Raw genomic sequence first — 27,851 nt, 5'->3', positions numbered from 1 at the left:
AATAGCTTCAGTTTAGAAAAAGCAACTTTTTAAATTTATAAACTAATCTTCACAATTAAAAAACAAGAGAGCCATCAGGGAGTCTGAATTTTAAAAAGCGAACACTGAAAATTCATCATGAAAAATAAACCTATCACTCACGTAAAATCTTGAAGAAGAACACGGGCAGGGAAAAAGGGCACTTCAACATTGCTTTGTTTGGTTTTCCAGTCTAAAATGTTCATAACATCTTCCCTTTTCATTAAAAAGCCATCACAATTTCGCACAGCAGCTTCCAACAGGACCCGTATTGAGTAAGGCAGAACATCTGATTCAAGAGAAAATACTACTATTAATAAGCGAATAATCGTAACTACATATTGTAAAAATTACAATAGCAAAATGATAAAGACACAGATGCTTTGTTTTCTCAATTAAAAAAATTTTAGTCAATAAGCAACAAGGATTTGCTGTATAGCACAGGGAATTATATTCAATATCTTGCAATAACCTATAATGGAATATAATCTGAAAAATATATATATAACTGAATCACTTCGTGTACACCTGAAACAAAATATTGTAAATTAACTACGTTTCAATATAAAAAAAATTTTTAGTCTAGTAAACAGGGAGTGAAACACCATTCTTGTTAATACCAGGCTTTCTATAAATTTGACTTTCCTGTATGTAAGCTGAGGCCCTGAAAAAGCAGAGATAAAACCTTCACCTAAACTTTAGTAGAATAAATGAAAAATTAATTAACTAATTAATTTAAAAAAACTTCACACAACAGCTGACTTGGGCATATGAGACTGACAAGTACTTAACATTCAGGGAAAACACAGAAAAACTGAAAAGCACAGATAATTAGAATTAAATACAATAATGAAAACATCCCAATTATGGCAAAAAATGTTTAAACTGTGTAAAAGTTTGTAATAAATTTAAAGGATTTCCATCAAAAATAGTTAAGGTTTAAAAATAAACCAGGGTGCTTAGGTGAATAAAATTCATTTCATGAAAATTGTCATTAACTCTTGATTTCAAGTTTACGGAGAGAAACAGATTTCAATATTTAAAAATTTTTTGATCCTATTAAATTCTCACACTGGATTTTGCCACAAAGAAGTATTTCCTTAGGACTTAAATGGAAGACGAAATCAGTATGAAATTAGCTAGGTCATGGTAACCCACATAATAGATTACTATGCAGCTGTTTAAAGGAATGATGATCTCTGCATGCTGATAAGAAATGATCTCCAGGGCTTCCCGGGTGGCGCAGTGGTTAAGAACCTGCCTGCCAACACAGGGGACACGAGTTCGAGCCCTGGTCCGGGAAGATCCCACATGCTGCGGAGCAACTAAGCTCATGTGCCACAACTGCTGAAGCCCGCGCATCTAGAGCCTGTGCTCCACAACAAGAGAAGCCCGTGCACTGCAACCAAGAGTAGCCCCCGCTTGCTGCAACTAAAGAAAGCCCGCACCCAGTAACGAAGACCCAATGCAGCCAAAAAATATAATAAATAAATAAAATAAAAAAGAAGTCATCTCCAGGCTGTACCATTAAGAGAAAAAGCAATGCAAAACAATGTTTATAGTATATACCTTTACAGTAAGAAAGGGAGTAAAACAAAATATGTATTATTATATATTAAATATAAAACTAAAAACTATAATTTTAAATATATAATAATATATACTCCCCCCCAGAAAGAACAATGAAAGGATAAAATTAAAAACTTTATATATATATATGCCATATAGTATTTTGGTTGTATCTCCCTACCAGGATATATATTAAGGGCAAAAAGATCCACAAAGAAAACAAATTATGTTCAGTCATTAGTACTGATATTGTAGTTTTGAAATTGTCATATATACAATGAGAAGCAAGCAAAAAGTACTTTTGTTACTATAGTTGGGAACCAAGATTTAAGAGTAATGACGTACAAGTATAAAATCAGAGTAGCTAAGTTTTAAAAAAAACTTACACTTCAATAGGTATCATCAGTACAAACTCATGATTTTTCTCTTTCTAAAAAATATGTACGTTATTTCCTATCTCTGGTCAGTGAAAATGCCTAAAATGATGACAATGCAATAGTACTGAACCACTAGCAACTCCGGTTGCTGTTTCTAAATATTATTTCCCATTTTTTAAAAAAACAGAGTTCCTTGGAGAAATGGTTAGTTCCGTATTTGGGGAAGGATATGCACAAAATGAGCCTGGAACATCCTGTGTCAGAAACCAAAGAAGTTATCAAAGACTAACGGGGACACTAATGGATCAATCTGAGCAACAAAATGAATAATGACTGTAATACACTAAAACATATCAAATATATAAATAGCCCTGAGTTCATAATGACTCCTTTGCTACAGAAACTCGTTACTCTGAAAACTGACAAATAAAGGGGGGAATATCAATCATTAATCTTGTCTTTCCTGATTTCAAGTGGCAAAACAGTAAAGAGGAGAAAGTTCCTCATAATAGCAGAATTACAGCTAATAAATGTAGAAGGGCAGTGATATAATTAGAAAAATCACCAATGTGCAGCACCTAATGAAATAATGGATCTGTACAATGATCATAAGTGGATGCTAAAATCCTGAGGTGATATATGAATGGGGAACTTATAATGGATGGATGAAGCTGAGAAAAATTATACCCAACTCAGCATCACCAAAAGTAGGACATTAATAGATATTACTTGCCTCCTGATGAAGTAGGAAATATAAGCTAGGAGATATTCTTTCCAAAAATACATACATACATAAATAAACCTGAATCTAATGAAACATCCAGCTCTAACTTCTAAGTTAACAAGAAATACGGGGGACAGTACAACAATAAAATAAAACCATGAAGAAGCAATCAAATCCAGAATGTAGTACATTCTACAGAACAAAGAACCTGATTTCTTCAACATAAAAATGGCATGGAAAAAGGAGAGAGGATGAATATTATAGATTAAAAGAGATTTAAGAGACATAAAGACCAAATGCTACATGTGGATCCTATTTGGATACCGTGTGAACAAACCAACTGAATAAATGTATTTTTGAGACAACCAGAGAAATCTGAACTTGGACTGGGTTTTAGATCATGTTAAGGAGTTACTGTTAATTTTGTTAGTTATAAGAAGTCCTTTCGTACATCAGAGATGTAAACTGGAGTACATTTACAGATTTAAAAAAAGGTGGAATATTTGAAACAAAAGATTGACAAAATGTTGATAACTAGCTGACAAATACATGGTGGGTTATTATACTATTCTCTCCCTACTTTTATGCTTGAAAATTTTAACACACACAAACTAAAGATTAATGAAGTTGTAAGTAAAGAGGATAAAGGACTACATAATCAGAAATACTAGATTCAAAGCCAGTATTTGCTATTTACAATAGGTATGACCTTTGGAAAGCAACTCAAGTTGATGCATTTTCCATTTAAAATGGGAATGCCAGCTACCTAACATATGTGAAGAATATCTTACCTCAGCACCTACCTAGTACACGTAAAACCCTCAAACAAACATACTATGACAAACAGTAGGTACTTAACAAATATTAGTTTCCATTCTTACCTCAATGAGAAACATAATGAAGCCCCCCAAACCAAGAGGAATTACAGGGGGGACATTTTTTTTTAACAGAACATTTGGAAATGATGAGAAGTAAAATATTATCCCAGAAGCAAACACAAAATTAACTTTGGTTAATTATTCTGGAAAAACAATCTCAGGAATATTTTTTGTTTTAAATATCTTTATAAAAAGCATTTTGTCAGATTTCTAGTAAAATATGGTAAAATAAACACCAGTAATTATCTCCACTCTCTCCTGCAACCCACTAAGATAATAGTAAAGAAATAAAAAAAATTATAAACTCGCAAGAACAAAGAAAGAAACAGAGAGAAGCAAAACTAACAAAATTTTGGAAAATAGTCCTTGGTTGACTGGTAATGGACTGAGCAGAATAGAGAAAGCTGAAACTAAATGTCTACATAGGGGCAAGGCAATCAGAAACAAAGACTAGGAATCAGGACAGCCTGCAATTTCTTAAGAGGAGTGTAAGAAACTAGAAGGCAATGTAACAATGCCTTCAAAATTCCAAGAGAATTTCCAACCTAGAAATCTGTGAACAGGTAAACTATCAATTAATCAGGCAACGTCTCAAAAATTTACTTCTCAGGCACCCTTTCTTAGGAAGCTACTGGGATATGTTCTATAAAACAAGGAATTAAGTGGAAAATAAAAAATCATGATATCTAGGAAATAGTCTCTGACACAGGAAAGCACAGACTCTTCTAGGGCAACACCGTGTAAGCCACAGTGCAATCGAAGATGGAGTCCAGATGGTATGCTGCTAAGAGAAGGGAAAAAAATTAATTGATAGATTACCTGATTATACCAGAAGGAGTTTAGTTCTTTTGGAGAGTTTGGAGATGAAGTATTGATAAAGACATAGAAAACTAAGCAAACAAAAAAAGACAGTCATTAATTCCAGGAAAAAAATACAAAGTTGTAAGAGAAACGAGATGCAATCATCATTTACTACATGGATTGGCTGAGAATATTTACAGTCATAATATAAGCACTGAACATTGATTTAACCAAAAATTATAACTATACTAGGAAGAGGTACATGGGATATATGTAGGGGAGAAGAAAAGTGCCAAATTCTCATTTTCCATAGTAAAAAATAAAGTCTAAAATTGAAAAGTCAAGAAACAGCTGTATATGCAAGGCTATTTAATAATATGGAGGACATTACCAAAACAAATAGCCAAAAGAATTAAAAATAAGTATTCTCTGCAGAGTAGAAATCTGGGGCAGGGTTACTCTTTTGGTTATAATTTCAGTGGTCTTACTGTTTTTTAACTCTATCATTTGAAAATTAATATTAAGTTAAAAACCAATATCAGATAAGAGTGTGCTAAGAAAAAAAGAATCACAAATGTTAACTGGACATTTTGTCACTAAGGAGCACTAACTTGCAGATTTGTCTAATTTCAGAATAACTACTAGAGGCCTACAGCAAGGGAAGATGCAAATAAACACCCTCTCCCCCAAACAAAAACAATTTATTTCTTATTTCTCTCTGTGGTAGCCAGCCTCCAAGATGATACCAGTAATCTTCACCTCCTGGCATTCACATGCTCTCACAAAACCTACACTGAAGATCAGTTGTTTGTATGACCAAGAGTATGGCAGAGATGACAGTGGGGGACTTTCTTCCCCTCTCTCTCTCTCTTTCTTTCATTGAAGTACAGTTGATTTACACTGTTGTGTGAGTTTCCGGTATACAGCAAAGTGACTCAGATATAGATATACAGATGTATTTCTTATTACAAGATATTGAATCTAGCTCCCTGTGTTATACAGTAGGTGCTTGTTATCTATTTTATATATAGTAGTACATATCTGCTAATCCCAAACTCCTAATTTATCCCTCTCCCTTGCCCTTTCCCCAATGGTAACCATAAGTTTGTTTTCTATGTCTGTGAGTCTATTTGTTTTGTAAAAAAGTTCATTTGTATCATTCCTTTAGATTCCACATATAAGTGATAACATAATGTATTTGTCTTTCTCTGTCTTACTTCACTTAGTATGATAATTTCTAGGTCCATGACAGTGTGTGACTTCTAAGGCTAGGTTATAAAAGTATTCCAGCATTAGCCTTCCTCTCTCAGACTGCTCACTCCAGGAGAAGCTGGCGGCCTGTTACAAGGACAATCAAGCAGCACTGATGAGAGGCTCATGTGGAGCAAACCTGAGGCCTCTGTGCCAACAGCAAGCACTGACTTGCCAGCCATGTGTGAATGGGCCGCATTAGAAGCAGATCCTCTAGCTCCAGTCAGGCCTTCGGATGACTGCAGCCCCAACTAACCCCTGCTGTAACCTCAGGAGAGATCTTGAGCCAGCACTATTCAACTAAGCCATTTTTGAATTCCTGACCCACAGAAACTGTGAGATAATAAATGTTTACTAATGCTTTAACCATAAAGCTTTTGGTTTAATGTATTACATAGTAAGGGAAAACTAATACAATTCTCTTCCTCAACTTTTAAAACAGTAACATCTACAGTTATTTACTTAGGATCTACTAAGGAGAAAATATCAATGTGTTTTACCTACATTATCTCATTTAATCCTTAAAGTAAATCTATAGGTAGATACTCCAGAGCCCTACCAGTAGAGAATAAGCTGGCAGGTGTGGAAAAATGGACACAGGTGCTCTAGTTTGTTTTTAGCAATATTAATTCCATATCCCTACTCTGGATCAGGCACAAAGTTCACCAAGGCCCTTAACCTCTTTCTTCTTCCCTATTCTCCCTATGGCCCCCCACCACACACTATCTCATGCTCCAATTACACCATCGTAAAAGTTCCTTCTCCAAACCTCTCTGATCCCCATTCTCACACCTTTTCTTCAACACCATGAGGACTTACTTTCTCCCTTATCCATCAGCACCTGCTTGTCTGTACATCCCCTCACATAAGCAGTTTAGGTTCTATGTGGTCAAATCTCTCGTTTCCCCAAACTGTACACTTTTTCCCCTTTGTTCTTCTATCCTATCTGTCCATCAAAACACACCAACCTGTTTTGTCCTTTCAGTTGGTGAACCCCATATCACTTTCCCACTTATGAAGAACTGTTCTTTCTTTTTAAGAAGAACTTCATTGAGGCATATTTTACACATAATTCACCCTTTCCAAGGATACAATTCAACGATTTTTTAAGCAAATTTACCAAGTTGTACAATCAGCACCATAAATCAGTTTTAGAATATTTCATCACTTAATTAGATTCCTCATGCCCATTTGCTGTTAATCCCTGTCCTCTCCTTGCCCACACCTGGAAACTACTGATCTACTCTGTCTCTATAGCTTTGTCTTTTCTGTATATTTCATACAAATGGAATCATCCAATAAGGTCTCTTGTGTCTGGCTTATTTCACTGAGCATACTTTTGAGGTCTGTCCATGTTGTAGCATGTATCTATAGTTAATTTCTTTTTATTGCTTAAGAGTATTCCATTGTATGGCTATACCAAATTTTGTCTATCCATTCACCCAGTGAAGGACATCTAGGTTGTTTCCAATTTTCAGCTATTATGAATAATGCTGCTGAGATGATTCATTTGCCAATCTTGTTGTAGAGAACGTTTCTATTTCTCTTGGGTAGATTCCTAAGAATGGAATTGCTGGGTCATATGTTAAATTTATGTTTAATGCTTTAAGAAACTGTCAAACTATTTTCCAAAGTGGCCACATCACTTTACATTCCCACCAGCACTGTATGAAGTGACCTCATTTCTCCATATCCTTCCCAACATTTGTTATTGTCTGTTTCTTATATAATACCCATTCTAGTGGTTGCGAAGTAGTTCACTGTAGTTTTACTGGTGGTGATGTGTAAAGGAGGAGGAAGGAAAAAACAAATCCCTAAAACATCAACCAGAGAAACTGGTACCAATATAAATACACAATTACAACCTCATTTGGGTCCTCACCATTCACCCAGAAATTCTACTTTGTTTCTCTGATTTGCTTGTTTTCCCACACTCCACAATAATTCATTCATACCTTCAACTACTCTCCTTAAAATCAAATCTCTATTTGCCTCCTACAGGATCTAGCCCCACTTCCTACATCCTAGATAAATAAAAACTAATAGTTCCTATCTTCACTTCCTCCTACTTTACACACAAGCCTAGATACCTCTTGATTTATCCTTTTCCCAGTTAAGAAGGCAGCTGTGGACCTCCTCCTACTAAATGCCAACTTTTATAGGAGTTCTGCATCCAATTCCCAGTGATACATTTTAGGACCCATGAGTCATCAATTCTCTCTCCTTTTTCTGTAATCTATCCTTCAATTGGATTCTTCCCATCAGCATTTGAAGTCTTTAGCCCCAGTTTCACACACACACGTGTACACACACACACACACAGCTTCCAAGTACTATTTTCTTCAAACTCTCAACCAAGTTTTTTTGAAAGAGTCGCCTATATATATTCCCAATGTCCACTTTCCTACACATTTCATTTTATACTTCTACACTTCCATTCACTCTTCAGCCCAGCCCAATCTGATTTCTTAAAATATCAATGAAACAGCTCTAACTAGTGTTTCAATATTCTCTCAACAATATTAAATGGAGCTAACAATTTCCTCCTTCTTGAAACACTCTTTCTACTGGCTTTCACAATACCATTCTCCATGTCTCCAATCTCACGTTTCTGCCTTACTTGCACGCAGAAGCAATGACTTGCCTTTGTTCCAGACTATCTTGAAAAAGATGTTAATATAGTGAATGGCCTTGGAAGATAAAGATAGTGTCTCTTTCTGGAGCAAAGGGCAGGCATGCTTACTGTCCATTATAAAAGATTTGGGTTCCCTAAGTCAGACTTCATTTTCTGTAACACAATCTCTGTGTGCAGGTATTACCTGGCCTTCTGCAACAAATGTTGGTACCAAGCACACTGCTTTGCTGTGGGTAATAAACTGTCCATTGTCTCTGATTCAAGAGTTTTGTGTCTTCTGCCAGCATCTATGAAACTGTCAGTTTAACTTAAAAGGAGAGTGAAATTCTGGCACTTTTACAGTTCTCAACACTTTCTGGCAGTCCTGTTGCGGTTTCCTGGCTGACCTCTACTCCTTTACCTGATCTTTAAATGCAGGAGCTCCTCAGAGTTCATATCTAGGCTTACTTCTTTTCTCACTCCATATCGTCTCCTCTCAGGAGTTTTAACTGATCCTATGGCTTCAACGGACTATCTCTACACCAATAACTCCAAAATATTTTTCTGCAGTCCAGATCTGTCTTCTGAGCTCCAGAACCATGCAGCTAATTGCCTCACAAACATCTCTACTTGAATACTGATATGTTTCCAAATTCACTAGTACCTAAACTGAACTCTGATTTCCCCTCTGCCCCTGTCCCATATTACTACCACCTCTGTGTTCCCTAGCTCAGTAAACAGCACCACCTTCCACCCAGATGCTTATGCCAAAGTATCTAGGCAACATCCGTGACACCTCTTTCATATATTTTGAATTTGTCTACTTCTATCACCACCACCACTAACAAGTACAAGCCACCACTATGTCATCTCTCACCCAGATTCTTTAGTTCATCGTTCTATCTCCATACATGCCCCATACCAGTGGTTTTCAAAGTGTGGTCCCTGGACTCCTGGGGGGCCCTGAAACTCTTTCAGGGAATCTGCAAGGTCAACTAAGACATTATTTGCTTTTTCCACCATTTTGACATATGTGCTGATGGTTCAAAAACAATAGTGGATAAAACTGCTGATGCCTTAGCAGGACTCAAAGCAGTGGCACCAAACTGTACTTGTACTCACTGTATCGTTCATTTTCAGGCAAAATACCAGTTTCTCTTAAGAATGTCCTTGATGAAGCAGAAAAAGTGTTAATTTTATTAAATCTCAACCACTGAGGTCAAGTCTCAATATTCTGTGTGACAACAATGAAGTGTATACAGCATTTCTGCTCAAAACCAAAGTACAATCGTTGCTCAAGGGAAAAACACTTGTGTGATTGAATTACAAGCTAAATTAGCCACTTTTTCCAAAGAACACCATTTTCACTTGAAAGAACAAACGACCAACTATGATTATTCAAATATGGATATCTGGCAGACATTTTCTCAAAAATGAATGAAGTAATAAGCCTGTCTGCTCATTATCTAGTCCCACCACTCTGCTCACTGTGTTCACTGAAGATCTTTGAGAAATAAAGGTTCACTAAGTTATGCAGATCTTCCAAATGCGGACACATTTTATTATACAATATATAAAAAGTACAGACATGCACGTTTGTTAGTATCACCGCAGCCCTTTCAACATGGGAACCAGAGCTCCCATGAAGCTGTGCACTCTAAAAGACTCCTCCTGCCTGTGCCAGAACCTGGACCAAGACGCTCTGCGCAGAAGACCCTTTGTCCTGCCACTGCCTGGACCTCCCCTGCAAGCTGCCTGTACGGTCACACAACGAGCTGCTGCTGTTTCTGCAAGCCCCCATGTGTCCCACGCATCGTGAAGGGCTCTTGCCCCTGCCAGCATCTGTTCTCTCAATACACGTTCACAGTACCAGTTGCTGGTTGCCTACTCCCCTGCATGTACTGAAGATGATGGCCTACTGCCTGCCCAGCAACTCCAGACCAGCTCCAGTCTGACCAAACCAGCAAACTTCTCTGCGATCTAATGAGCTGAACCACACCTTCTCCAATGGTACCTGACCCCCTTCCAATTTTTCCTTCCTTGGGTATTCTCTGTCAGCCCTACAGGTACCATAAAGAATTTCCTTACATCTTACAATTACTCTTGTATCACTTAATAATTATTTACATTAAAGTTCCCCTATTCTATGCCCCGATTGGACTGAGACTGCTACAACATACTAAGGCACTGTACTTACATTTTCCATTACTAAACTGTGTGCTTTCTTTAGCACAAAGATGCTATCTTAGCCATCTTTCACCTGCCAGAAACATCTGAGTACTCAATCTTAGCTGAATGAGTTAAACAGCATTGTTGAGAGATGCATGCACCAAGTATCAATAGAAAACTGGGCTGGATTAATACCACCTCTTCTAACCAGGAATTTCCAGAATCCTATGAATCTGGAAAGCTAATCCTCTAAAGATAGGTAATCAAAAAGACATGCAGGGAACCAGAACATGCCTGTGACTTAAACTGAAAAAGTATGATAACGTCTTATCATACTTCGGAAATGAACTGCTAACAACAGATATCTTTTTGATCAATTACTCAGTGTAAGATCCAAGAGGTGGTTCAGGCTTTAAAAAAGGATGCCGAGGTCTGCTATTTTATATGGGAGGCAGCTGATGAAAGGCATATCCAGGTTTCCAGGACTGCAGATCTTACCACTCAAGGCTAAGTGGCTGCTACTATGATTAGGCAATAAAATTTCTCTCTCAGGGCAGAGGTCGCAAACTGTTGGCCTGCAGATGTGTTTCGTTTGTTCTACACAGTTTTAACATTTTAAAGTTTAATTGCCAACACTGAAAAGCCAGAGATTTTTTTACATGAAAATCCAAATTTCTGGCTTAAGATAAATAGAAAGTTTTACAACACCAACCTCACATTTCTGCTGGAACTGAGTAGCACCTACTCTTTTATATAGGGCATTTGCTCTCCTGCTTGCCACAATTCCAGCCAGGGCCATTTCACTTGTTTATGGTGCCTCTATGGTCCTTATAAGCATGAGCATCCAACCCCCAGTGTAGCAGTTTTATAAGCATAGATTTTGGAATCTCAAAGTTTCATCATGTTTTGATCAAGTTTCTCCTCTATCATTTATTAGGTAATGGTACTTAGTAGCGGGACCCTGGCTAAGTGGGTAATAACAGAACTTACAGAATGGATATAGTAAACAATCAATAAATACTAGCACTTTATTACTGCCCTTATTAAGCTGGGAAACAGAATGGTATTAAGGGGGGCAAAGTGTTGGTCTGAAGTCAAAAGATATGAGTCTAAGACCAGATCTTCTCACTTAGAAGATATGTGACCTTAGGCATATTACTGAGATTTTTAGCCTCATTTTCCTCATGTGCATAAAACTATCCTCCCTGCCTAACATTAAGCAATGTAGTGAAGACAGATAATGTAAAAGGGTTTTGTTATTTCTCAAAAGTGATTAATTCCAGGTTTAAACAGTAGATGGAGAAAATACCCATAGGAAATATCAATATTAACAACAGGCTTTAGATAAACTAAATATGAAAGAGAAATACACTGAAGACTGATGGAAAGGGGAAACAAACACTCAAACACTCTAGGCCTGCCTAAAGCCTCAAGGAGGCTATCTTTGGAGTCCGGGCTAAGAGAGCAAGGGGACTGGTAGAGTAGCTTTAGTGTAAACCTAAAAACCCTGTTAAGGCCAGGAACCTGGAGAAAAAATTAAGAAACTGTTCTAGAAGGCCCTGTAACCCCAGACTTTGCAACAGGATTAACTCACACCCATGTCTCACTAGTCAAGGTACTGTTTATATCTCTAACGGGTACCAGGCTGGAATGGAACTGATTTCCAATAAAGAACTCTGACCTTTTTTGTTTTGTTTTGTTTTTTAATATCGCCATGGAGAGTCCAAGAAGGCAGAAAGAGAAAACAGATTCCTGCTTCTTTAAGATTTTTTTTTTCACTCACTGACAAAGGTAGAGGAAACCAGAAAAATAATATCTATTATTGATAAACGTACAGACACACTCACTCTTCTCATTTGCTCTCGGTAAGCATGTCATCTAGCACTATCTGCTAACATAACAGGCATACTTCATGGTGCCTGTCCAAACTGCCATCCATGGAATGGACAGTGCTCAGTGTCCCGTTACCGCCCTGGCTACAGTGCTGAAGCAAATGCCAACCCCTTGGCAGGTGAATGGCCAACAGCCTGGTAGAAAAAATATAGATTCCTCTCTCAGGAATTTGCAATCAGGTCACAGGCTGAACCAGAAAGTTGTTAAGAGCTAAGCCAGACACAGAGGTTGCCATTTGTGGCCATGTATAAAGTTAGTAAGCAGAGGCAGCTTGTCTGCAGTGAAGTAGAGGGAGCAGAAGAGTGGAAGAGGGCCAGGAATCTGAAGCCCTGAGAGAAAAAATAAAGAGCTCCCTCACTTCTGGCTCATTGCCCATTTTCTTGAGATACAGCCACCTTTCATTTGCCCGGGAGCTCTGTATCATTACAATAAATCTTTCTTCACTTGAGCTAGTGGGTGTCTGTTCTCTGCTACCAAAAGGACCTAATCTAGAATAGAAATTGTCTACAAAGGGGCAGTTAAAACCAACAGATCGTTGGACAAAATGTGGAGGGTTGGTGAGTGCATGATTGTAGATGGAATAGAATCACATTAGGTAAAGGTAATCCTTAGAAAGTTATGTATTGTGTGTAAATATTACAAGCAAACTATTTCACTGCTTACCAAACTTACAGCCCTTTCCAGAGTCCATGGAAGAGACAAGATTAGAAAACATGGACTTGTGTTCCTACCAGCAAGATAACTGACCAGCAATAGACGCCCGACTTGCCCAGCCAAACCATAGGTTAACTATAGGTTAAAACAATAGGAGAAAAAGTCATCTAGAGATACAGTCTTAACTGGCTGGTAAGCTAATCATAACACACAAAGAATGGCTGGTAGTGGCTATATTGGGTATTACACAATACCAATAAGTAAAGTGGGCTGTGGAGAGAGAAGACTGGAGAGTAGATCTTCAAAAAGAAACAGGTGACAGAAAGAACAGCCTCTGGCTTAGAAATTCTAGTTCCCATGAGGCCTGACTGTGCTTTCTTCCTTTGCCTTTGGATGTTTGGAAACTGTAACAGCATCTTCTTTCTTGAGTGCTGAGTTAAGCGAGTTTCTGTTCCTTATATTCAAGGACAAAGACTGGAAAAGACAGTACATATTCAGTAAAAGTGAAAAAGAAAAGTGATGCGGGTGGAGGGAACAATACTTTCAATCCGGTAACTATATAATAAGGTTGCATCAAAATTTAACTACTACACACACAGCAGCAGCTTTATTTATAAATAGGGAAAAGTTGGTTAACAACCTCAATATTCAAAGATCTGCTAACTAAACCATGATGCATTCATATAGGTAATACCGGGCAGCCAGTACAGTAGAAGCTGTGGAAAAGTACAGGTATCCCTTTCTACTCAAACTCATAATCCCTGACTCAGAAACCAAACAGATTCAGATAGCAAGGGATACTTATATTCAATGACATGGAAAGATGTTCATGATATACTAAATAAAAAAAGGTTACAAAACAATATATACTGTATTTTTTGTTAAGTAGCACATTTACATATACTTGTATATGCACGTAAAAATGAAACTGTTTCTACACTGCCTATAATGTTTTTGTCTTTGATTACCAATCCCAACCTAATTTCTTATAATCAATAAAAACTCTCCTAAAAAATTAAATACAGATTTTCTTTCAGAGATTACAAGGTAGGATTAGGAAAACCAAGTCCTGGCTCTACTACAGGACTAAGCAGTACCATGGTTAAAAAGCAAGCAGTTAGGAAGGAAAAAAGAAAGATGAATGAAATAATGTGAGGTAAAGAAGGGGACCTGAGGCTTTACACCAGGCTGAAGGCCCTCTTGCCCAATAACAGCTACTCTCTAAAATATGTTTCACTAGAGCCAGGCCAGTCTCTTCACTGTCTTCCCCCTTACTCATTTTCCATTATGCTTGCTGGTCATTCTAATTCCCCAAGTGTTGACTGGCCTCTGTGATTCCTCTGTTTAACATCAATTCAAGTCCTCCTTCCTTCAGAAAGCAGTCTAACTATTCCAGGCAACAGTGATTTCTCTCTTCCTTGGAACCAGGTATATTTTCAAAATCAGAGATCCACTTAAGAGAGTCACTCAAAATCTCTAAGGTTGTAGTCAATGCCCTGGAGTGCCAGACAGGCAGCTCCAGATCATTAAAAAGGCATTTTGCCACTAGTGAAATTATGGAAGTTTAAAATGTGGTCAACGTGAACAATATGCCCACTTCCATAAAGATACTTTGAGTATAGGACTTCCCTGGTGGCACAGTGGTTAAGAATCCACCTGCCAATGCAGGGGACACGGGTTTGAGCCCTGGTCTGGGAAGATCCCACATGCCACGGAGCAACTAAGCCCATGCACCACAACTACTGAGCCTGCATTCTAGAGCCTGCAAGCCACAACTCCTGAGACCGCGTGCCACAACTACTGAAGCCCGAGCGCCTAGAGCCTGTGTTCCGCAGCAAGAGAAGCCACCGCAATGAGAAGCCCGCACACCACAACAAAGAGTAGCCCCTGCGCAGCAACGAAGACCCAACGCAGCCAAAAAAAAAAAAAAAAAAGAAAAAAGAAAACTAACTGGCTCTCAAAATATGGCCCCAGGCCAGCAGCATCAGTATCACCTGGCAACTTGTTAGAAATCCAAATTTTCAGTCTCTACCCTAGACCAGAACTCCAGAGATGGGGCCCAGCAAGCCTCCAGCTGATCCTGATGCACACTGAAGTTTGAGAACTACTGACTAAGGAAACAGTTGGTATTAACTAATTAAAAAAAAAGATACCTTGAGTATAAACTTGGGAAGTAAAATGATAAAATGGCAATAAAAAAGGAGAAATCAAGTAATTTGTGTTGTACTCTATCTAAAGACAGACTTAATAAGGGAAGGTACTGTTAGTGAGGCAGATAGTCCAGGCTAGTTCACTCACTACCCACTCCCAACCACTTCAACCACTTCTCCCTTGTCTTTCTCTACTGCAAAATCCAGAAAGCTAAATACACCATCTTTCAGCCTTTAAAGCCGAGAGTGGAGATGACATTTTGGCCAAGGAGATACAGGCAAAAGCTCCTGGAGTGGGCTTTTCTTTCTGTTTTGCTCTTCCAGCTGCCTAAAACATGGACCTAATGCAGGTACATCAGCTATTTGCAACCCAAAAAATGAAAGCAAAACAGAAAAAAGTGAGGAGCCTAGGTCCTTGCTGATGTTGGTGCTATACAGTCCCAGTATGTCCACATCCAGACTTCTTGTTAGCTGAGAAAAATAAACCCCTATTTGTTAGTCACTGTACAGTACGTTTTCAGTTCCTTGCAGCTGCAGGCATTCCTGATACAGTTAGCAGGGAGCTTAGAAGAGTGTTGTCAACTATCTTTCCTCCCCAACATATAGGAGAGCTAGAACACTTGCCCTTCATTAAGTTACTCACTACAACTGTGATTCTCAGCCTGGAAGGCATCCAAATGTGGGAAGCAGAGAGGGCAGTGGTCCAGAACCCTGGTGATTACCAAAGCAATGTCTCCTAAGCACATGTCTGGGAGGCCATTCAATCTGGTCCCTCCAAAAATGCAGCAAGGATTTTTTGTTTTTCTACTCAAGTTGCTCCTTTCTTTCAAAGTCAATTCTTCTTCCAAATTTTATTCCTACTAATTACTAAGAAATTATGTAGGTAATTACTTAGTAAACCCCTCATAAAACCATTCTATTAAAAACAAAGTTTTAACCCCACAGAAATAAAAACCAAATTTCTGTTTTAAAGGCATTTGTATTTACAGGCATTCTCTTATTATATTTATCATGGTTATAAAAACCCTGGTATTCTGGAACTCAGTTATGTACAGATGCCTGTGACAGCTCATTTTCCAGAGATAATATAGCTCTTACTTTATTAATCACTCTTTCAGTGCATTTTACAGTTGTTTTGATAGTTTCCTACTGATTTCCTGCATTTGGGAAATACAGGCTATCTTCAAGTAGGCACATTTCCACAAATTATCCATTAAAAGAACTTATACTCAAATTAAAAAACATCCTCATATATGTTCTTTTACTTTACTAAGCTATAAAATGTGGGTTAAGAAACTTCCAGGCCAGAATCACTAGATATTTGAGAGAAGGGAAATAAAAGATCTCTCTTATATATAATCAACTTAGCTGTTCCCTTTTCAAAATTAATACAAATTCATCATCAGTGAAGATATAAAATAAATGTGAATGAAAGACACATGGCACTAAGAAAAGACCAACCTCTCAATACAAATCACAGCAACTAAACATGCAAGGTAAAGGATTTTGGTGAACTGTTTATTTTGAAATGGCAACCTAATTCTAGGATAGGGATCTTCTCCAAAATATACTCTAAAATATCCAAATATTCTCGGAATGTACAAGAAAATACTGCTAGTCTAGAACATTTAAACCCACCAAAATCTACAGAAAAATCACAAAAGCAATCTTCTTAAGTAACACGAGAAGGAAAAAACAAAAACCAAGGTTAAGGGAAAGCTCCCTCCAAAACTGCAACAGATATGGCATTTAATTCTTCTTTTCACTGAAAAGTCAGAAAATAATAATCTAAATCACTCTTCCAAACAGGTCTTCCCTTCACCGGCCTGGTTGAGAAAATTACTTAGTTGTCAATAAAGTAAAGACTTCCATCCAATACTCTGGGGTTCCGCCAAGTTCACTCTTCTGAAACCTCAGTGAAAGGTTTGATCCAGGTCAGGCGCCTGCAAAGGTCTGCCAAGAGTGTCAGGGTACAAGCCAGGGCAAACCATGCCCTGGTCAACAACTCAAATCAGTGGGCCCTGCTGATGATTCCTATTCAAAGGATAGTGACACTGTTCGCTCGGAAAATTAAAATATACATTTAATAGCTCTAGAATATCATCTGGCAGGTTTCTGTTGTTTTTAAAATTGTATTAGTAATTTCCTGGGGGTAAAAATCATTACTAAACTTAGATTTTAAAATGAGAAGCTATGGTATGGGCTTACATCCTCCTCAAACAAAAGCTAGCCCAAGAAGCTTTTAAAATGTTAGACATATGTGTAGGTGTACCTGCTACGACATGGTGGGAATAAATTTAAAATTTCTTCAACTCAGCTCGACAAATCCATTTTTATTATTAGAAACTAAACAAATCCAAGAAAATTTAAGCAACATTACCATACTTGGTGCCTCCAAGTCTAGGTACATTGAAGAACTTCTTATGTGAACTGTCATTTAATGTTTCAATAAGGTACTCAAAGGCATATCCTGAAAAAAAAAAATTATACTTTCATTAAACACTGCTACAAATTACCTTATTCAAAGTGAAAATACCTAGAAACCAGCTTTGTCCAAAAGTATTTTCTGTAATGGCTCAAATTTTCTATATTTGTGCTATATTACCTATATTTTCTATAGGTAGCCGTGGCCATTGAGCACTTGAAATGTGGTTACAGCGACTGAGGAACAGAGTTTTTAATTTTATTTAATTAATTTAAATTTAAATAGTCACATGTGGCTAGTGTCCATTGTATTGGACAGTAAAACTCTAAGCCATGACTCTTGTCAAATAAAAACTGAAAAAAAAAATGCTTTCATTAAACACTGCTACAAATTACCTTATTCGAAGTGAAAATACCTAGAAACCAGCTTTGTCCAAAAGTATTTTCTGTAATGGCTCAAATTTTCTATATTTGTGCTATATTACCTATATTTTCTATAGGTAGCCATGGCCATTGAGCACTTGAAATGTGGTTACAGCGACTGAGGAACAGAGTTTTTAATTTTATTTAATTAATTTAAATTTAAATAGTCACATGTGGCTAGTGTCCATTGTATTGGACAGTAAAACTCTAAGCCATGACTCTTGTCAAATAAAAACTGAAAAAAAAATGCTTTCATTAAACACTGCTACAAATTACCTTATTCAAAGTGAAAATACCTAGAAACCAGCTTTGTCCAGAAGAATTTTCTGTAATGGCACAAATTTTCTATATTTGCGCTATATTACCTATATTTTCTATAGGTAGCCGTGGCCATTGAGCACTTGAAATGTGGTTACAGCGACTGAGGAACAGAGTTTTTAATTTTAATTAATTTAAATTTAAATAGCCACATGTGGCTGGTGTCCACTGTATTGGACAGTAAAACTCTAAGCCATGACCCTTGTCAAATAAAAACTGGTAAAATAATTAACTCGTGAAACTGTGATAATAAAGAATACCTAGAAAGGGACAATAAGAATGATTTAAAGGATGAATAGGCATGTTTTGTGAAGACATGTCCTGAAAATTGCATAAATACAGACAGGACAACGCCACAATTATGTTAGAAGAACTGATTTTTAAAAAAATAACCAAAAGATGGACTTTTACACAGCATTCAACAACAGGAATAAAATCAAAACCAAATAACTTATCAGGTAAGACTTTCACAGGCTTTAAGACTAAAGGTAAAGGTGAACAACAAAATATCTGGGCAAATTAGCAGATTCTCCCTAAAAGACACGTCTTTCTGGTTTTGTATGAATTGAAGCTTAACTACCAAGTCGAAGACCCAGGGGACTTATTTGAATGTGCCCCAGCTCCTAAGGTTCTTGGGGGAAGTGGCGGAGAGGCAGCCTTGAGGTTAAAGAACCTTCAGATCTTTTGTGCAGATTCACTGCAGTAGGTGGGCAGGACCCCCAACATTGCTAGGACCTTGGTCCGAAATGAGAAGCGATAAGCACTGTTCACTTTTTGAGAATATATAATGTTTTTCCTTTCTTATTGACGGTTAAGCGAGGGAGGTGGATGGGGGGAGGAGACCCAGCGCTGCAATAAATGGTCCGAGAACTGGCTGACCAGTGTTCGGCCTTGACCACCCCCCACTCTGCTTCTAGAGGCAAAGAGAGAGAGAGGGGCTCGAGGCTGGACAGCGGAATAAACAACTAGCTGCGTGAGACGCCACCAAGGAGACACTAGCCCCCACCCTCATCTCTTACAAATGGGGGGCGGGGAGAAGATGGTGGGCCTCTCCTCGACCCTAGTGCTACTGAGGAGTACCGGGAAGCCGCTGGCAGCCAGCAGTGGCCAACGGGCCGAGGCCGGTATGGGTCAAGGCCAGCGGCGGAGCGGACGGCCCTGCTGGGGTCACGCTGAGGGACGAGGGCGGCAAGGCCGGGCCCTCGAGGCCTGGGCGCACAGAGTGCGGCCCAGCAGGCAGGCCCCAAGGGAGCACAACCTGAGCCCGGAGGGCCCCGGCGCCGGCCGAGCAACTCCAGGAGAGAGAAGCAAAGAACTCGGAGCCGGGGCAGCGCGCGTCTACAGCTGCCAGATCCAGTCGGTGAACTGAAACTAACCTGCACTTGGGGCGTCCATCGCCGGAGACCATATTATCCCTGCGGGGAGGGGGCCCGCGGGGGAAGGAGGGGGAGGTCGGGCGGGGAAGAGGGGGAGGAAAGCAGCCGGACCGGCAAAGGAAGCAGGAAAGGAGCAGTCTCGCGCAAACACCGCGAGAGCCGCAGAACCGGCCCCAGGTCTCAGCTCGCGGGATTTGCCGCCCAAGTCTCGCGAGCTCTTCGGGCTTGGAGACAAAGAAAGAGAAGGGGCGGAGCCAGCCAAGCGGCGATTCCTTGCGTAATCGCTTCTGTTCTCGCGAGCTGGGGCGAAACGCCGGGGAGGCTGTGGCGTTGGCGTCACTAGTTTGGCCCTCTTAGAGATCCGTTAGTTGTGGCTTCAAGTGTCCAATTGAGGTTGTGAGATCCAGGGGTGTTGGGGCTCCTTTCGGGTATCCGGTGATGTGGGGGTGGGGGGTTGGGAGGAGGGGCAGAGGGGCAGAATTGGAACTCCTATGAAAAACAGCTTGAGAACCTCTTTCCCCTGAAGATAAAGCCTTTGGTTAAACCTGTCATATGTGTAGCCTACACTCGTGTTCTCTGGAGAGGATGGGAGAACTGATCTGGCACGTAGGAAGCGCTCAACTAATTGTTGCATGAATTTCCTTACATTCCTGTAGCTTCAGTCTCTCCCGTTCTACTGGCTCCTTCCCAGTGGCAGTTAATCATGCTTAAGCCTCTGTCCGTCCTCCACCTCCGCTCCTCAAGTCCCTACGTTCTTCTCTACCGTCTTATCTCCCGTTGGCAGCCAACTTTGCAGAAAGAGCTGCTTGTGTTCGTCCTTCCCCTCCCACTCCTTATCTCTCTCCAATCTGCCTTCCACCCCCTAGAAATGCCTCTGGTCAAGGTCAGCCATAACTCCACTTGTTAATCTCACGTTTCTCAACCCTTACTCTACTTGATCTCTCCCCTTGTTGAGAAATATTCTATCAGCTTTCGTGATCTCAGACGCTACTTCTTGTTTTTTCTTCCTATCCTTAAGGGTGCTCCGTCTCAGTTTCCTCTGCAGGCCCCTCTTCCTCTGCCCAGCCATTAAATGTCCTGGGTATTACATATACCTCAGGGCTCTGGCCTTACACCACCTCTCACCAGTTGTCCTGGCACGTCCCACCTTCTCCTTTGGTTTCAGTTATTAGTTATATGCTGTTGCTTCCCTGTCTACCTGCAACCCAAACACATCTCCTAAGCTCAGAGGTGTATATTCTAGTACCTATTGGATGCCTCCACATCCCACAGGCACCCCAGACTCAAAATCTGCAAAACGGAACCCCGTAATTTCCCCCTTAAAATCCACTACTCCTTTTGTATTGCCTGTAACAGTGAATGACACATCAACCACTCAGTTACCCATGCCAGAAACCGACACATCATCCTTGATCCTGTACCCTCTCCCTTTAAACACTGACTCAACAAGCCTTGTCGAAGCAAACCCCAGTATGTTTCCTCTACTTATGCGCCTTTATAACCACCCAGGTCTAGATTTGAACATTTCCTGTCTAGATGATTGTGACAATCTTCTCAAAAAGACCCTAGGACATGAGAACTACCATAACTGTCATTTTCATGATGATGAAACTGAAACTCAGAGAGGCTAAGTAACTTAGAGTTACCAAGTGACTGAGTCAGGATTTGATCTGGTATCTCATACCTATTGTTTATACCTTTTTCAGGAAACCTACTTTCTGGCAGAATCATTGCTCTGTCACTCTATAGTATTTCACTTGCTGTTCTCTGTATATGGAACACTCTCCTGTGCCCTGTCCTGCTAACCCCCTACTCATTCTTCAGGCCTTAGACCAGGTATTTCCTACAGGTAATACTCACTGACAATCCCCCAACCCCCAGTTTGGGTTGGGAATGTGAAGAAATGTTTCCCTATCTTCCTCTATTTCAATTAGAGCACTTTATTATACTTAATTGTAATTGCCCATTTACCGTATTCTCCATATATTGGTTAGATAATTTTAGCTGCGTGCAAGAGAATACCCGACTAACAGTGGGTTAAACAATGCAGACCTATAATTATCCACAGTCGGCAGTTCTAGGATTAGTGCAACAGATCAGTGACACCATCAAATACCCAGGCTCGTTCCATATTTTGGCACCGCACTTCTCAGCATTTTAATTTTTGTTTCTCAGACTTGTTGCCTCCTGCTTGCAAGATGACTGCATCATACAGAAGCATTATGTTGTACTAGAACTTCCAAAAGAGGGAGGGAAAGTGGTGCAGAGCCCCTCTCTTTTTTTTATCAGAGAAGAAAATACTTTCCTGAAGATCCTCCACAGACCTCTCATTGACCAGAAATTAGACTAGTAGTTCTCCACTCTATCAAACTCAACACCCTCTTTTCAAGACACATATTTTGTAATGTCTCCTTTACTCATCCTGGCATGAAACTCATAGATAATATAACTTACATATATTACAAATATGTGTAATGTAATGTGTAATATTACACATATTACAAATAATCTATATAATGCCCTAACTGTAATATAAAAGTAATTTTTTAGAAATTTATGGGAAAGTATTAGAAGTATTTTAATAGTATTTTTAAAGTATTAAAAGTAATTTATTAGAAAATAACATGTATTACAATACGGTGGTACAAGGCACATCTACATTACACAACATGATGTAATCAGATACTTGCATCACTTATAATGATTTTACAGAACAGAAGATAATATTTAACCAAATATAGTCAACGCTTTATATCTGACATTTCAAACCAAGGACTAAATACATGTATCATTCAAAAATATATATCATGGGACTACCCTAGTGGTTCGGTGGTTATGATTCTGCACTTCCACTGCAGGGGGCATGGGTTTGATCCCTGGTCAGGGAACTAAGATCCTGCATGCCATGTGGCAAAAAAAATAAAAATTAAAAATAAAAAAAATATATATATAATAAATGCATTTACATAATAAATTACATATGTGTATATATATCATGAATGACGAGCTTAAATGGAGGCTAATGAAATGTATTGGTGACTCAAATATTATTGGAAGCATTGTCACTGTTGATTTTCTGGAATGAGGAATAATTCTTGGCAAAGTTCCAAGCAAAACAAAATAACAACTTTTCCTCTTTTTACACGATATTAGTTAGCATTCCTGGAAAATTCAGAGTGTATTAAAATAATACACAAATTACTTTTACATTTATTTGTAAATGGGATTAAATTCTAGGTTCAGATAAGTATAAACATATATGTTGTTACTGTTCTTCTGTTTGTGTGTGTGTTATCTACCTGAATATCTGGCAGCGTGTTCCATGGGGGAGGTTGATTCTTTGTTGTAAAATTCTGTCCTATGGAATATGGGAATCTCACATCCATTAAATTCTAAAAGTGCTTCCCTCCCATGGTGACAATCAAAAACACCCTCCCGTTTTCTGTCGTGTGTGTGTGTGTTTTAACAGCTTTCCTGAGATTTAAGTCACCCATTTAAAACACTTTTTATTTTGTGATAATTTTAGATTTACACGCAGTTATAAGAAGTAATGGAGGGCTTCCCTGGTGGCGCAGTGTTTAAGAATCCGCCTGCCAATGCAGGGGACACGGGTTCGAGCCCTGGTCCAGGAAGATCCCACATGCCGTGGAACAACTAAGCCCGTGAGCCACAACTACTGAGCCCATGTGCCACAACTACTGAGCCTGCACTCTAGAGCCTGTGCTCTGCAACAAGAGAAGCCACCACAATGAGAAGCCTGCACACAGCAACCAAGAGTAGCCCCCGCTTGCCACAACTATAGAAAGCCCATGCGCAGCGCAGCCAAAAATAAATAAAATAAAAATAAATTTAAAAAAAAAGGAGTAACGGAGATTCCATACAACACTTCACCCAGTCTTCCCCAGTTCTTAAACAGATTTCAGCAGTCTTACAAGCACTATTTTGTTGGGAACATGTGTGTATTTAATTCTATGTGATTTTATCACATGTGTAGATTTCTGTGACCACCACCACAGTGAAGATACAGAACATTTCCAAAGATCCCACATGTTGCCCTTTTATAACCACAACCACATTTTTTCTAGGCTATACTCCATCGTCCCCTAACCCGTGGTAACCACCAATCTGTTCTCCATTTCTATAATTTGTCATTTCAAGAATGTTATACAAATGGAATCACACTGTATATAACGTTTTGGGATTGGCTTTTTTTCACACAGTATCATTCCCTGGGGATCTATCCAGGTTGTTGTATCACTAGGTGGTTCATTTTTATTGCTGGATGTATTCCATGATATGGTTGTACCACAGTTTGTTCAACCACCACTGAAAAACATTTGAGTTGACTTAAGTTTGGGGCTATTATGAATCAAGCTGCTTTGAACATTCATGTACAAGTTTTTGGGTAAACATAAATGTTTACTTCTCTGTAATAAATGCCCAAGAGTGCAGTTGTTAGTTGTATGGTAGTTGCATATTTAGTGCTTAAAGAAACTACCAAGCTGTTCCAAAGTGACTGCGCCATTTTACATTCCCACTAGCAAGATATGAGTGGTCCATTGATCCAGTTTTTCCACATCCTTACCAGCATTTGGTGATGTCACTATTTTTTATGTTAGCCATTCTGATAAGGATCAAGTGATATCTCATTCTGGTTTTAATTCCCAGTTTGCTAATGACTAATGCGATTGAACACCTTTTTGTGTAGTTATTTTCCATCAGTATATCCACTTTGGTAAAATGTGTGTTATGTTTTTGCCCATTTTCTAATTGGAGTGATTTCTTTCTTTCTCCCTTCCTTTCTTTCTTTCTTTCTTCCTTCCTTCCTCTCTCTATCTCTCTCTCTTTCTTTCTTTCTTCCTTTTGTTACTTTTGAGAGTTCCTTATACATTCTCGATACTAGTCCTTCGTCAGATATGTGGTTTGCAAGTATTTTCTCCCAATCTGTAGCACACATGGCTTATCCCCCTCACACATTGCTTTCTGCAAAATTGGAGTTTTATCAGCAAGGAAGAAAAGGAAATTCCTGTAATGTTGGCAACACCTAGTATCTGTCATATATTACTGTTCTGTAAACTCCATGAGGGCAGATGCCATATCTATGTTATTCCTTGCCAAGTCTCCAACATCTAAACAGTACCTGGCACAGAGTGGGCACTAAATAAACATTTGTTGAATGGATGAAGTGACTTGTTCAAGGTTGTACAGCTGGCAGAACCAGATTAAAAAGAGAGGCTGGTAATTTGGTTCTCTTTTAAACATTAAAAAAATATGTAATTCATTTTTATTTAGAAGAGAGACTGAGAACTTCACAGGGGAATGGTAGAGAAGGAGGACCTTCCCTAAAAAGCCAAAAATGACAGTAACTGTCCACGGATCCTTCGCTTTGCCCTTAGGAACTTCATCTCTCAACCACAAGTGAGTTGTATAAGCATTTTTTCCCAATCACATTCGTATTCTCCAAAGAGAAGTTTTCACAATACATTTTTTTCAAGTTACATTTCTAGTTAGATTTTTAACACTCCAGTAATACTTTTGCACTTTTTTAGTTCAGTGTCTTGGACAATATCCAGTCTGGTTCATCTCTTCTTTTTTAATTAAACTTTTTATTTTGGAAAAATTCAAGGATAGAGAAAAATTGTGAGAAAATTCTAATAAATTTTCTAATACACTTCACCTAGATTTATTTAATGTTAACCCTTTGCCACATTTGCTTTCTCTCTCTCTCTCTCTCTCTCTCTTTATATATTACATAAATAAGATCCTCATTATTTGCGGGGGGTTATTTATTTATTTTTCAGCTTAATTGATGTACAATTCACATACAACACTGTGTAAGTTTAAGGTGCACAACGTGATGATTTGATAATACATATATGATGTAAAATGACTACTACGATAAAGTTAGTTAACACATCCATCACCTCACATAGTTACCTTTTTTTCTGGTAGTGAGAACTTTTACGATTTACTCTCTTAGTGACTTTCAAGTACCAATACAGTATTTTTATGTATAATTACCAATCCTCATTATTATTATTTTTTTGCGGTATACGGGCCTCTCACTGTTGTGGCCTCTCCCGTTGCGGAGCACAGGCTCCAGACGCGCAGGCTCAGTGGCCATGGCTTACAGGCCCAGCCGCTCCGCGGCATGTGGGATCTTCCCGGACCGGGCCACGAACCCGCGTCCCCTGCATCGGCAGGTGGACTCTCAACCACTGCGCCACCAGGGAAGCCCACAATCCTCATTATTTTTTATTCTAGTTTTCTTCCTGAACCACTTAAGAGTAAATTACAGAAATTACAACGTTTCAACCCTAAATACATCATGTATCTCCCCCAAACAAGGACCATCTCTTACACAACCACACTATGATGATCAAATTCAGGAAACTTAACATTGCTACAATACTATTATCTAATTTATAATCCGTATTCCAATTTTGCCAATTTTCCCAATATTGCTCTTTCAAGAAACTTTTCCCCCCAATCCAGAATCTAATTCGGGATCAAGTATTCCATTAGATGTCATGTCTCTTTAGTCTCCTATAATCTGGAACAGTTCCTCTACCTTTCATTTTCTTCTCTTTTTTAAATATTTATTTACTTATTTGGCTGCACTGGGTCTTAGTTGTGGTATTCGGGATCTAGTTCCCTGAACAGGGATCAAACCCAGGCCCCCTGCATTGGGAGTGTGGAGTCTTACCCACTGGACCACCAGGGAAGTCCCTGCCTTTCATTTCCTTTTATGACATTGACATTTTTGAAGAATACCTATTGTTTTGCAGCATGTCCTTTAATTTGGGCTTGCCCAGTTGTTTCTCTATGATTAAATTTAGATTATGCGCTTTTGGCGGGGGCACTATATAAGCAATGTTGTGTCCTTTTCAGTGCATCATATCAGGAGGCACCTGATTTTACTTAGTTCCCTTTTTGGTAACTAAGCCAACTCTTAATGTAAAATCAGGGCAGAGTTTCAAGCCCAAGTCTGTGGGACTCTAGAGCCCATGTTTTTACCCATCCACAGCTTTGTGGTTAAACACGGTCTCAGTTACTGTGAGTGGTGGGGTGTAGGCTCTCACACTTTTCTAAATCTTCTCAGCAAAGCCTCTCAATAGCTAAGCCCTGAGTGTCCTTCTAACCTACATTTTCATTCTACCCAGAGAAAGCCTGTTTAATTATTGATAGTTCCAAAATAAAGGCCATATCTTAAAAAACCAACATCATGATGAATAGGAACACCTGCCATTCCTCAGCTCCCCTTGGAAGCCACTGCTGAGCCTGATCACAGGTAAAGTAAGAGCAGTTGGCTGCCTGCCCTTGGCATATGAAATCAAAGGGAACCATTGTACACCCAAAGCAGGTAACCACATGTTCTGCCCATCTAGTCAAATGGAATGCAGTTAAGAGTTTTTTCTTTCCACCAATACGAGTAGACCACACAGTAAAATTTTTAGAAACTCAGTGAAATCCCTGTCTCTTGCCACCAGGTATGTCAACGCAGACTTGTAGGGTAGAACACTATCCTTGGCATTGTGATAAGATATAAAGGAAAGAGAAAAGACTCTTATTCCTCAGATCCGTATTTCCTTTCCCAAGGGAAAAGACAGAATTACCACCAGTAACATGACATAGGACTTTCAGAAGTAGTGTTATGAGTTGAATTGTGCCCCCCTCCAAATTCATATGTTGAAGTCCTAACCCCCAGTATCTCAGAATGTGAACTTATTTGGAAATAGGGTCGTTGAAGATGTAATTAGTTAAGATGATGTCATACTGGAGTGGGGTGGGTCTTATGACTGAGTCCTTATGACTGTGTCTCCTGTGGGGACACTAAGGACTCGTGTCCTTATAAGAGAAAACAGGGACGTGGATATACAAAGTGGAGGCAGCCATGTGAAGAGATGGGCACACACACACACACACACACACACACACACACACACACACACACACGGAGAATGCCATGTGAACATGAAGGCAGAGATCAGGGTGATGTGCCTACAAACTAAGGAAAAAGGCCTGGAACAGAATCTCCCCCACAGCCCTCTGAAGGAACCAACCCTATCAACACCTTGTTTTCAGGTTTCCAGCCTCCAAAACTGTGAAACAATAAATTTCTGTTGTTTAAGCCACCCAGTTAGTTGTATTTTGTTATGGTAGCCCCAGGAAACTAACACAAATATCTTCTTGGGATATCCAAGGTGCAGTG

General features: G+C 39.1%; 1 protein-coding gene across 2 annotated transcripts in view; it reads right to left on the bottom strand.

Annotated features, from left to right (window-relative positions):
* Window positions 1–19,739, bottom strand: part of IREB2 (iron responsive element binding protein 2) — a 49,829-nt gene extending 30,090 nt beyond the window's left edge. The window contains exons 1-3 of one of the 2 annotated variants that reach the window (XM_022580151.3): window positions 19,640–19,739; window positions 17,479–17,568; window positions 142–307 (exon numbers count right to left, since the gene is read on the bottom strand). In XM_022580151.3, coding sequence (XP_022435859.2) covers window positions 142–307; window positions 17,479–17,568; window positions 19,640–19,658 — 275 coding nt within the window. In that variant the 5' untranslated portion in view covers window positions 19,659–19,739. Of the gene's footprint in view, window positions 1–141; window positions 308–4,385; window positions 4,457–17,478; window positions 17,569–19,639 lie in introns of those variants that run through there. The other variant, XM_089906937.1, reaches the window with a different exon arrangement.
* Window positions 19,740–27,851: the final 8,112 nt, after the last annotated feature.

Source organism: Delphinapterus leucas, chromosome 2, assembly GCF_059928025.1.
Source record: "Delphinapterus leucas isolate spDelLeu-1000000601 "Yukka" chromosome 2, BTC_Dleu_Yukka2, whole genome shotgun sequence".
In the NCBI taxonomy this organism is placed as follows: Eukaryota; Metazoa; Chordata; class Mammalia; order Artiodactyla; family Monodontidae; genus Delphinapterus; species Delphinapterus leucas.
The sequence above is the reverse complement of the archived record's forward strand: the minus strand, read 5'-3'. Positions and strand labels throughout refer to the sequence as shown.